Source organism: Triturus cristatus, chromosome 11 (assembly GCF_964204655.1).
Source record: "Triturus cristatus chromosome 11, aTriCri1.1, whole genome shotgun sequence".
NCBI classification, from domain to species: Eukaryota; Metazoa; Chordata; class Amphibia; order Caudata; family Salamandridae; genus Triturus; species Triturus cristatus.
In genome coordinates, this window is record NC_140594.1 from 276383794 (window position 1) to 276396239 (window position 12446).

Below are 12446 nucleotides of genomic sequence, written 5' to 3' on the forward strand. Positions count from 1 at the left end.
ATTTCCCTGGGTTCCCTCCACAAGAGGAAAGAAAAAAGAAAGATGTACTTGTAATTCTGTATCATTGTTATGACCCCATGGGGTCTCAGTCCTCAGCATCACAATCAACTTGGAGTCTGGTCTTCTTTGTTCCAGTTTTCTATCACTCCAACGGTGATGCTTTTTTATATGTTTGTTGCCATAATATCTCGAACCCTCTAATGAGTTCTGGTGGACCTCCATAAAGTGATTGGCCATAGGATATTTCTTATCATTGTTTTTGATAGCTCTTATATCTTGTAGAACTCCCACTCTAAATTTCTTGATTGTGCGTTCAACATAAAACTTTCCACAGTCACATTGAAGAACATGTACTACATATTCCGTGCCACATATCCTTTCCTGTATCTTAATCTTGCGTCTTTCAAAGGTCCTGTATTGCCTCAAAGATTGTCCAAATTTGCAGGTTTTGCATACTTCACATTTAATAAATCATTTTCCTTGATCGTTCAGGCAGTTTATTGAATTCTTTCTGGGCTCATAAAACCTGTGTGAAAAATGTCCTCGAGACTGGCCATCTTCTGATATGTGATACTGGGACGTGAACCCACAATCCCCCTTAAATGCTCACCATGTTCCAGTATATGCCAGTTCCTTGCAAGAATCCTCTTTATATCCAGATGTGCTAAATTATATTCCATAAACAGTCTGCATTCAGTTCCTACAGCTTCATCCCTATGTGTGTGTGTGTGTGTGTGTGTGTGTGTGTGTATGTATATATATATATATATATATATATATATATATATATATATATGTATATATATATATATGTGTGTGTGTGTGTGTGTGTTACTTTGTATGGTAGTACATTACATATATGTTTATGGCCTGTGCAAAGGCTAAAAATGGCCATATTTTATTTCATTTTCATTTTAAAAAAGAAGCCACTTATATAAAATCTGTGAATAATAGAAAGAGAGACCATAGAAAATCTTTCTCAAACCTTTTTTGAAAGGAAAGGGAATGTGGGATATTGTTAGCCAATAGGTTCAATGCATAGGAGAGAAAAACTGGAACTGTGCCTTTAATTGCCTCTCAGTACACCCTGTATCCCACAATACCCAATAGGTAACGGAACAGGTCGGTTTTTACAGACAATTAGAGGATCCCGAGTAAAGACTGATGACTGCTGTAATATGTCTTGTCCGGGGAGGTGGGAGAGTTGCTTATGACTATGATGAAGCTTTCCCTGGAAGAGAACTAGGATTACTGATAAGTAACTTTTCCTTCTTTTCCAGTCCATCCTCATCATTAGTCATAAGCTCTGAATAGAATAGCAAGCTCCAGTGGCGACTCCTCTGCTAATGTGGAGGAGCGTCACCCCCTGCTTGTTGAGCAGTGCAAAAGAAAACGAAAATGATAATAACAAGAAGTTATTATAATTTTATTTTTCTTAGAGGGGCTCTGACTCCAGCCAGGCCAGGCGGGGCATGGCTGGGCTCCCCCACATCAGAGGGAGCAGGAGTGGTTTACACCTCCTCCCTAAGTGCACCTTATGGCTTGGTAGGCCCTCTGGGGCCTTCCAAACAGTCATGCGCACTTGGTATGTTCTCCACTAGGCTGCGTTGCACAGCCCAGTGGAGAACATGCCCAGCCTCCCAGTTACTGCCTGAGTGCCCATTTCATCTGCTCAGACCATTCACGACGTTGCTCCAGCAGTGTTGTGATTGCTTGGTAGAGTCCAGGAGACTGGGTGCTTCCGGTGCTGCGAGGACTGCGGGAGAGACGTGCAGCGGCAGCCTGGAATGTAAGTTAGTTTTTTATTTTTATATCATGCCTTCACCCTCCTGCCCGCCCCCCCCTCATCCCTGTACAGAGGCAGCCGCCACTGACAAGCCAACTTCTTTACACTGACACATGGGTCAGGGTCCGGATGGGAGATGGCCTAATGGTATCAGAAAAAATACCATCAGCGTCAGGTTTGAAAGCAGGATGTGTACTGGCCCGTTGCTTTTTACCTTATTTTTAGCTGATCTAACGCAAGCCCTGGAAGAGGTGAATGTTTGTCCACCTAAATTAGCAAATACTCTGATATCAAACCTGCTATATGCAGATGATGTTATCCTACTTAGTCAAACAAATGTTGGACTACAACGGCTGTTAAATGGGATATCTTCCTACTCTAAAGAAAAGAAAATGGTGATCAATGAAACAAAGACAACAATTATGGAGGTTAACAAATATTCAAGGTCAAAATATAAGTATAAATGTTTTTGGGATAACTCACAACTAGAACAAGTGAGTACATATAGATACTTAGGAGTACTATTTGATGACTGAGGATCGTTTCAACCACACAAGATTGATATACAACGGATATCAAAAATATTGCTAGCGGCATTGAGAATTATACAGAAATCTATAGGAGGGCAGAGTTATGGACCGTTGTTAAAAGTAATATCAGCAAAACTTTTGCCAACTCTGAAATATGGAAGTGAAGCATTGTGTGGAAAAGATTCAGGCATAATCAACAATGCAGTCATGAAAATTTATAAAGCCCTCTTCTTAATTCCACATAATGCATCACCCGCGCAGATAAGAATGTAATTTGGGATGACTAATCAGGCACTTGTGCGAAAAGGCAAATTTATTAAATTGTGGAAAAGGATAAAAACGGAAACTGTAAATCAATTGTCCAAATTATTGTGGCAGGAAATAAACTTAAACTGGAAAGCCCAGGCGTGGAAATATCTATCTACATCATTAGAGGAATATTCAGTAAACTCGGTCTGGGAAATGCGAATGACCTTGAACGCATTAAAAAAAGTTATTAACAGTACAACAAAGCACTTATGACTACTATTTGATAAAGATACCTTCTCAAAAAGAAAACATGCGTGGCCTCTAATGAATGGCTATACCACGGTAAACGTGCAACCGTATCTAGAAATTCCTTGGTCTGTGAAGTACAAGCAAATATTTATAAAAGCTCGCTTTGGAGTATTTCCGGGCACATGGAATCTAATGCCATGTTTGAGTACAGAGAGACCAACGACTTGTAACTTATGTAAACTTGGTGAAGAGAACATTATGCACCTCCTTTGTGTTGAAAGAATATCCATTCTTCAGAGACATTTTAATGTACGTGGAATAAGGAGTTGAGGCAAGCTCTGATAAGAGGCCTCCATACTGACGATATAATTTTAACTTTCGCTTTTGTAAAGTTCTTAATGCGACTGAGAATTAAGTTAGAACACCAAAAACTAAAAGATTGTAATGTAGGTCTACCAGGTAAGGGATTTTTCGCTAAGTGGTGTGACAGAAGTATGCAAGAAACTATCCATCTAGAAATGGGCTGTTATGTAAAGTGTAACTCTGTTCTTATTGGACTGTAATTTATGAAAAGACTATTGGTTTAGCTTATAGCTCTAACCTTGTGTTAAAAATTATTTAAACATCTAGAAAATGCAGCGATCTCTCAGCTGGAGTTGACAGATAAGGAAAGAATGTGGGTAAGGAGATTGTCTGGTTAATGTGAAAATCTGAAACCACGTTGGGAAGTAAACTAGATCTAATATGGAACTGAACTCTTTTATTAGTCCTTTATTTCCAACCAAAATGTTTCAGGAATAAATTCTCAATCCTTGTTGGTGAAAAGGAACTTCCTCCATTGCTTTTCCTAAGCGGATGCTATGGCAGGAGAGCTAAATACAGGAGGGGACTTGAAACAGAGAATATCCATTCTCAACAATATTAGGACCCATCTGTCTGTGGTTGTTTTCAGCCACTCTTGAAAGAAATTTGATATGCTTCTCCCGACTGGAGAGACCAACAGAGAAGGGGGAAGAAGGAAGTCATTGTTTGGCAGGAGGTATATCTGCGTCTAAAGGTTGTTGTTCTCTACCTTTGGAGAGTCTACGAGGATGATAAGGCTGCCTCTGTTTTTGATGCGACTAGCGAGGGGTTTGATCCGTCTGAGGGAAGTACTACCTATTATGTAGCCCGTTCTCTTCTTGTGCAATCTTTTTTCCTTTTCAACTCAACAGCTTTTATTGTCTCCATTTCTCTATTTCTGCCTTCATGCCCAATACTTCCTCACTTGCATGTGAGCCAAAACCGTGGTTCCTGCAAAAAGCAAATTTAGTATCCTCTGGAGGGCTTCCGGCTTTAGACCCAAGCCAGGAACTGCATCTCGTACACGTTCGATGGCAATACCCATGAGCCGCTAGGTCTGCTGTGTCAACTGATGATCTGATTGGAGACAAGGATTCCTTCATTAATGACCTCATGGAAAGTCTTGCATGTCTTCCTTAGGTAACTTGTCACAATAGTTTTGGAGAGGATCTATAAAATATCCTCAACAAAAGTAGAATCACTTGCTACCTTCGTGTTAGATGCGGATGTTCCACACATCATCCTGCCTACAGAGTCCATACGTTTACTTTTGTTGTCCGATGGGACAGAGGACCAATGAGCAATTGTATGCAATTTCCCTGCCCCAGCCACAGAAATAGAGTCTGTAACAGTATCTTGTCTGAGAAACAGAGGTTTCTGATCCTGGTGGCTTGGACATTTTTAAAAAATCTTTTTATTAAACCATTGTCGGTTGCAGTAAAAACTTCACTTGTACAGGTACATTATTAATACTCAGAGTAATTACATGCCCATGGCACATTTCGTTGTTACAGTCTAGCCTCTGGGTAGTATCTCAAATGTTCAGTTAACAACATTTTAACCACATATTCTCTTCTAATGACCAGCAAAGTATGGCCCTTGTACTACGTCAACCCCCAGCCTTTTAGATTCCCCTATATTCCACCCACCAGTTACATATTTTCTCCCATTTCCGGGGGCGACGTCTGCTCTCAAACACCACCTTTTCAGTTGCACAGTATCAGTCCAGGTCGGACTTTTGTTGCCCTACCTTTGGTGGGGACATTTTTAAGAGTCATGAAAGTGCAGACGTTATTGATGCGGGTGTGCTGAACAGCTGCATAGCAGGCTCAAGTAGATCAGAGACCTCTAATAGCCGCCCCATCACAGTATTGATGCCTCTGTCACCACTGTCCTATCTCGTTGGGGGAGGGAGAGGGGTCTGCCGCGGACCCAATCTTGCTTTGTTAACCACCACTGCATATCTTTTGCAGTTCCATCTGAGATCTGGCCCATGTCGGAGAGATTTCCCTAATTCTGTGCCCACTGGACCTTCCGGTCCCACTGCAGATCCTGCATATGCCAGTGGGCATGTGTTACAAGCAGGAGACCATGAGGCTCAGCAGCCTCAGTCTAAATCGAAATCCAATATAGAGGCTGAAACATTGGTATCGTAGCCTGAATATCCTGGATTTGTCGTTCTGGAGTATAGGCCTGAAACAGCACAGTGTCCAGAACAGTTCCGATGAAAGGGAGCATATGAGAGGGAGTGAAGTATAACTTTAGCATGTTTATAGTGAACCCTAGTGAATGCAGGAGTTCTGCCGTAGTCTGAAGGTGAGACTACAGCTTGGGGCTAGCCAGCCTTTAACAATTAGTCATTGAGTAAGGTAAGACTGGCACCCCTGATCTCTGCAGATGAGCTGCAACCACCGCCATCACCTTGGTGAACACCCAAGGGGTGCTGGTAAGGCCAAAAGTGAGCAAGGCAAACTGAAAGTGCTCATGGCCCACTGTGAACCGCAGGCAACGCCTGTGGACAGGCCGGACGGAAATATGGATTTATGCATCCTGCAAGTCTAACGCTACCATTCAGTCTCCTAAGTCCAGGGCAGACAGGACTTGAGAGAACGTGAGCATTTTAAACTTCTACGTCTTGAGGAAGAAATTGAGAGGGCGCAGGTCTAGAAATACGATGGCTTCCATCCTTCTTGGGCACCAGAATGTAGGGGGAATAGCAACACGCCCTACTTTTGTCATCCGTACCATCTCGATGGCTCCCTTGGCTAAGAGAGTCGTCACTTCCTGACATAGTAGAGATGGTCCTCCACCAGCCTGTCGCAAGCTAGTGGCATGGGAGGAGGTGTAGTCACAAAGGGGAGGGAGTATCCATGCGAGAAAATTCAGGGAACTCATCGGTGTGATGTTATAGACCTCCAGTGGGGCAGGTGATTGCGTATCCTTCCTCCCACTGGGTCTCAGTAATAGTAAGAGGGTTTGGAGGCTGCTGCTGGTGGGGGGGGAGGGTGGACTGGCCCGACTTCTGGCTGCCCAACCCATGGGGTCTGTGGGTACTGTGTCCTTGGCCATGCAGAGACTGGGAAACTTGCACATCACGGTGGCGGGTAAGATATAGACGCGGCTGGAAGCCCCTGCCGTGGCCACAAAAGAAGGAAAAGGCTGATTGAGTATGGTGAGGGGCCATGGAAAGGCCCAAGGACCTGGCTGCAGCCCTGCTGTCCTTAAAGCGCTCCAGCAGTGAATGCGCCCGTCTCTGAAGAGATGGGAGGCATCAATGGGAATGTCCATAGCAATGGTTAAACATCGCCTGAAAAGCCAGTTGTTTTTGTCCAGGTGTGGCACAGTAACGCCACCGTCGATGAAACTGCTCTGCCCAGAGTGTCAACGGTATCCAGTCCACATCTAATTCTGAACTTAGCTGCATCTCTTCCGTCGGCATTAGCCTGGGAGAGTATGGCCTGGGCCTCCTCTGGTACCATGGGCTGCACCTGTGCAAACGAATCCTGTAAACCATGGGTGTAACAACCCAAAAGGCACACACTGTTCACGGATTGCAGTGCCAGACTGGTGGAAGAAAACATCTTTTTGCCTAAACTGTCCAGCCTCTTGTATTCCCTATCCGGTGGAGCAGTAGGAAATGCACCAGGATTTACATGGGAGGAAGAGGCTTGGACCACCCAGCTCTCCGGGGTAGGGTGTTGTGGGAGTACATAGGGGTCCCCTTGGGCGGGGCAGTGGGCAATCGTCCTGTTCATAGGAGCCTCTGTACTGGGCTTGGACCAAGTCCCAAACATGACATCTGTAAGGGCTTCATTAAATGGGAGGAGCAGTTCTGGGGTGGTCACTATCTCCTGAAGCACCTCTGTCAAGACATTTATCTTGACTGCCACTTAGGGTAGGCTAAGGTCCAGGACCTCAGCTGCCCTCCTCACCACCATTGCAAACAATGGTCCCTCCTTCATAGCCACAGTACGAGAAAAAAGCATGCCAGTATCTCAAAGTGCCCAGTCCACTGGCCTCTGCCAAATCCTTACTCCAGTTCACTTTGGTATAGAAGTGCTAGTATTCTTCAGGGTCCAGTGACTTCTCCCACTACTCCTCGAGTCCTAGCCCACAGGAATAGGGCTCAGGCTGCAGCCTAGAACGCATGGCACCAGTCGGCGCCGGACGCCCCTTTGGCTCTTTGTTGGAGTCGGGGATCAGAATGGGGACGGTCCCAGAAGCATCGGCATTGGGTCCAGTGCCTAGGAGGGTCGAGGTGGTACGACCGCTGCCGTTCCTGATTCATCCAAGGGCCCCACTGGTGCCAAGTCCAGAGCTGCTGGCATGGAACCAGTAGGTCCCCCTCCTCAACCAGTCAGTGGTAGGAATGGGCCGCTCAAATATGAGATGCTAGCGACGAAGATCTTGGGATCCGTGATCGAGCCCTGACCCTTCCTATCGACCCGGATGGAGACTATTGTGGCATCACATTACTAGCTGCCAGGAGTTTGAGGGATCACTCCCTCAAGGCCTTTGGATTCATCGTACAACAGTCGACGCAGTTCTTCACGTCATGGTCGGGCTCGAGGCACCAGATGCAAACAAGGTGGAGGCCCATCACCGACATTGATCGATGACAGGCGCCGTAAGCCAGCGTTCGTAGATGACATTCCTGTCACACCAGGAGAAAAACTTCTCAAAAGACTTCGTCAAAAAGGGCAGTTAAAACGTGACTAGGGGTAGCTCTCTTGGGATGTTATGTTATCGGGATTTATAACGCGCACAGCTACTCAAGCGTGTCTCGGCGATAGCCCAAGAATCAACAGGAAAAAAAAGAGAAAAAGATCAGTCCAAACACAGAACCGGCTTAATCAAAAAGGAAGTTCTGAAGGATGTGCAAGTCAAAAGGGAGGGAGTTCCAAGCCATAGCTGCCAAATAGGACAGGGAACTGCCACCCCTTCTTTTCAGACGAAATCTGCGGATGGTGGCCAAAAGCATGTTGGAGGAACACAGATGTCTACTAGGAGTATAGAACTGGAAGCGTTTCCTAAGCTACAGAGGGCCATACTCATGAAGCGCAGCATGAACCGTTACCAGGGCCCTAATAGTGACCCTAGCCCTTAACGGTAACCAATGCAGCTCGCTAAGATGTTGCCTGACAATGGTACGAATCGGACCTGTTCAGACTGGCGCAGAAAAAAAGAACTGATGTCAGCGCGCTGGAGTGGTGCCATTATATGCACCGTGCATGTCACGTCCAGCGACGATGCCACGCGGAGCCGAAATATGCCACCCACTGGCGTGCAGGGATACTGTTCACGAAAAATTTCCGGATACAGTCTGATTCCTAGGGATAATTCTAAGATAAGGAATTTGCGGCTAGACGTCTCTATCAGTAGTGTTACCAAGAATGTTCCCTGCTTTTCCACAATACACCAAATCCTATCCATTAACTCACCCCATTCCTTTGGAATTCTGGGCCTCATTCCTCTTAATTTTATTGTGCAACATACATCCCTACTCAGGAGGAATAAGCAGACCCAGCTCTGACCCTTTAGACACATTTACCAATGAGTGCCAATAGGCAACCCCACAGTGAGGTTCAGGTAAAAATCATTGTGCTTCATAACTAGCATCAGCATCCACTTTCAGCAGTTTCATATACTCACCATGTGGATGGCAGTCACCCTTGCTAAAAGGCGCACCATTATGGTTGTGTCTTAAAAATCTAACCGAGATTAGCACTGTCAGTGAGCAACATGTCATAAGCACCTAGAGCAGTGGTCAGGATATTGGTGACAAAGGCCTCTTGCACCAGAAAACATATTGTGTCTATCAGAAAGGTTAAAATGAGGAGCAGGGTGTCGCATAGACTCTACCTCTGGGACGTTTGACACTACAGGCATTGAGTGCACCCTCCAGATGCTGTAGTTTCAGGGACAGCAACTAAGAGGCTGATGCTTTGTGATTCTACTGTGTGGAAACCCATACCACTTGGGCTACAAAACCTAGTTTTCCCATTTTAGAAGCTAAAAATTCAGCTTTTTATGAAACATCATTTAGCTATTTTATTTATTTTTTTATAAACAATTTTATTGCGTCAAACAGCAAATATTTTGCAGAGCTCTGTGACCCAGAGGCAACCTGCCACATATAAGAAACAATAATCGTGTTGACATTTATAAATTACAAATTTGCAATCAACATAAATCGAAGATATATATATATATATATAGGACAAACCCTACCCTCCCCCCGTGCAGTCATCTAGTTATTTATGAAGCAACATCAAAATTGCTCCCCTTAGCTTTTCCCCCACTAATTTATCTGCACGAAAATTGGGATGCCAGACCTTAGCTTAGCTAGATTGCCACATTTTTTGCAAATACATTTATGGTGTCAAAAGTTGTAGGCAGATTCTAAAATGACTCTTCTTTAGAAAGGACGGCTGAACAATAACTACACAGCGATACATGCCACTGTGCAATATATATATTATTACACAGTGGTTACATATGTATATATTCTTATCGCTTCTTATCGTGCACATCTCCTACCGAGCCTCCCATGGGTGGTGCGCGTTACTGGTGCATAGTGCCCATTGGAGCATGTTTAGTGTCTTCTTTTTCACATTTGGAGAGCAAACAGGCGCACTTTAGTACTACAGATGCAGTGACAAATTATTAATGGCTTGCCGAGCAGCCTTCTATTCATGCATTTCGGCAATGACGGCCTTGGTCACGATAAGAGATTCACATGTTATTTCTTCCACATAAACAGTGACTAACAGACATAGAAGACATATTCAGTAATAAACATGAAAAGCATACTATCATTCACCAAGCGTTGCTGTCTGGGGGCAGTGCATTTGTATTGCAATACGTGCAAATTATGAGTATCAATAGTCATACACTGGTGGACTGGTAATATTTATTCACTGTTTCATTATTAGAATGTAAACCTTCATTGTTTAATCAGAGAATCTAATTTCCACAGCATCTAATTATCTGTCCATACATTATTCAATTCTGGTGAAAGATCTCTTTATATTTTATGGTCCCTATGTCCACAGACCTCTTTTAATATTTTTTGTGTGTATTCACATCATGCTTAAGTGGGCCTTTAGTCTTATGTTTGATGGTGGAGCCCTTGGTTGTGAAAATGTCATGCAACTCCTCATTTTGGCCATCTTCTCTCTGCATACTAGCAGAAGCAAGCACTTATTTACTAATTATTACCAGTCCATCAATGTATATGACTGTGAATGTATGCATTTGCACTTAGTACAATACCAATGCACAGCTGCAAGATGGCGATGCCTGTGAATGATGTTTTCCATGATTGTTATTTAATATGTTTTGTATGTCTATTAGTCACTTTATATGGAAGAAACCATCTGTGGCTGTCTTATTGTGATTAGGGCCGAAAAGCCTTGAGATGTAGCTTTTCAGTATCAATATATTGATATTGCTCCTGCAATCAGGGAGCGTGTGTGTCTATTCTTCTACAAGCACCGAAAAGGCAAGAGTAGATATCTGTATTAAGCAATGGGATGCTGTGTTGAAAGATGGCAGCGAATATAGTTAATTTGCTATTGACTGTTTCCATTTGGATGTGTGCTTTATTTTCCAGTTTCGGGTGCTGTTTGCCAATCTTGTGGCATTGTTCTGGTATGCTTACCTCTCCTCCATGAAGAAGTGAATTCTGCAGGATGATGTGATCACACGTGCCTCCAAGAACCCAGACAGAAGATGATGCCACCTTTGCCGATCGGGTGTCTTTTGCGGTAGTTAAACTGGACATTGCAGCGGAAAAAAACCAAGACGGTGGAAAATGACGCCAATTGGCTACGTGTTAGGCTTTGGTGCACTGTGTAAGACTTTCCTTCCAGAGCGGTCTGGACCAGCAGTAATGATTACTGAATGTCGCACTGTTAGTCTCAATTGAGGGATGCTTGCACATGCTTGGGAAATTAATGATGTATTAACATAGAAGGCGGCAATAAAAAGAACCAATTTCTTAAAATGTCTCCATGTAGATTTCAGTCATCACAAAAATGACTGGCCAGTCACTGCAGAAGCGCGCCTCTTTGTAGAGAAATGTTTCATATTAGGGGGGCTTCACCAAAACTGAAATGCAGGTTTTTATCATTACAACAAATCCCACTTGAAGGGGCAAAGAAATCTGGATTCGTGAGAATGTCAAAAAATGAACAGTAGCATATATTTGTGTACCCAGGGTAAGCAAAGTAAAGGAATGTTTCTTAGGATGATTTGTACCTGCATGGTTTAACTGCACCTCAGACATGGGAGGATAAGTTTTACTTAACATGGAACTTTGACCTTACAGAGCATCTCCCAGAATGCATTCGTGGAGGAGTCTGCTCAGTATCTCTAAAACTGATAATGAAGATGCACTAAAACAATTAAAAATAACGCAGGACAAATGCTTATTGTGTTTACAAGCTCTGCACAGCTGTACTTGCCTACAAATATAGGGAACAGTTGTTCATGATGCACCCTACCCCTAACTATACAAAAGGCAACTTATATTAACAAACATAAAGCAGAAAAAAACATTGTCCTGTGCCAAGAGAGATTTCTGATGGAAACTTCTACCTCCAGATTCCTCTCCTTTTTAGGTTGCAGCCTACCAGACAGCGCAGCTGTGTGTCATGTGAAAGACATCTTGGGAGTTTCAGAATGTTTATCTGGGAATGCATGCTGCCCGTTGCTCGCCATTGGCTTTGTGGTTTGTAACTTACATTTTCTAACTTTCCATTAGCTGGCTTAGGCTCTCCAGGTGTTCACTTACTTCCCTCTCATGCCAAAACCTTATTTACCAGTATCCTTTCCTATCAAGAGCTCCCTTTCTGTAAACAGGCCTGTAAATCTTGTTCTTATCTCGCCACATTTGCTGTGCATTCAGAGACCGTGGTCAAATGTTAAACTGTGTCTTCCAGAGAGCTTGGTGTTTACTTTGCTTTCGGTTGACTTCAGTCTCCGGATGGAGTCCACTGGTGCCCCTCCTATGTTCCATCTGAGTGGCAGTAAGTGTTTTTTTAGACATGGAGAGATAAGTGAGGTGACCAGAATCACAAGATGTTACAACGGCAACGCCATCCCTGATTATTAAAATATGTTATGCCTACTTGGGTTTTAACCTACAAATTACACATACACGTGCTTCTGTAACAAGCACTACCCCACATCATTACTCATTTAAGAGCCCCCTCACACACCCCTCCATCTCCTGTCTGTAGCCTATGCATCCGCACTTCCTGGGTAGCAGTTTCTATTCATGCTGC

At 43.8% G+C, this 12446-nt stretch overlaps 1 protein-coding gene across 4 annotated transcripts in view; it reads left to right on the forward strand.

Annotated features, from left to right (window-relative positions):
• PXMP2 (peroxisomal membrane protein 2) overlaps positions 1–11164 on the forward strand; it is a 148390-nt gene extending 137226 nt beyond the window's left edge. For all 4 annotated transcript variants that reach the window (XM_085633544.1, XM_085633545.1, XM_085633541.1 and 1 more), the window contains exon 6: positions 10772–11164. In XM_085633544.1, the coding sequence (XP_085489670.1) occupies positions 10772–10840 (69 nt within the window). In that variant the 3' untranslated portion in view covers positions 10841–11164. The remainder of the gene's footprint in view (positions 1–10771) is intronic.
• Positions 11165–12446: the final 1282 nt, after the last annotated feature.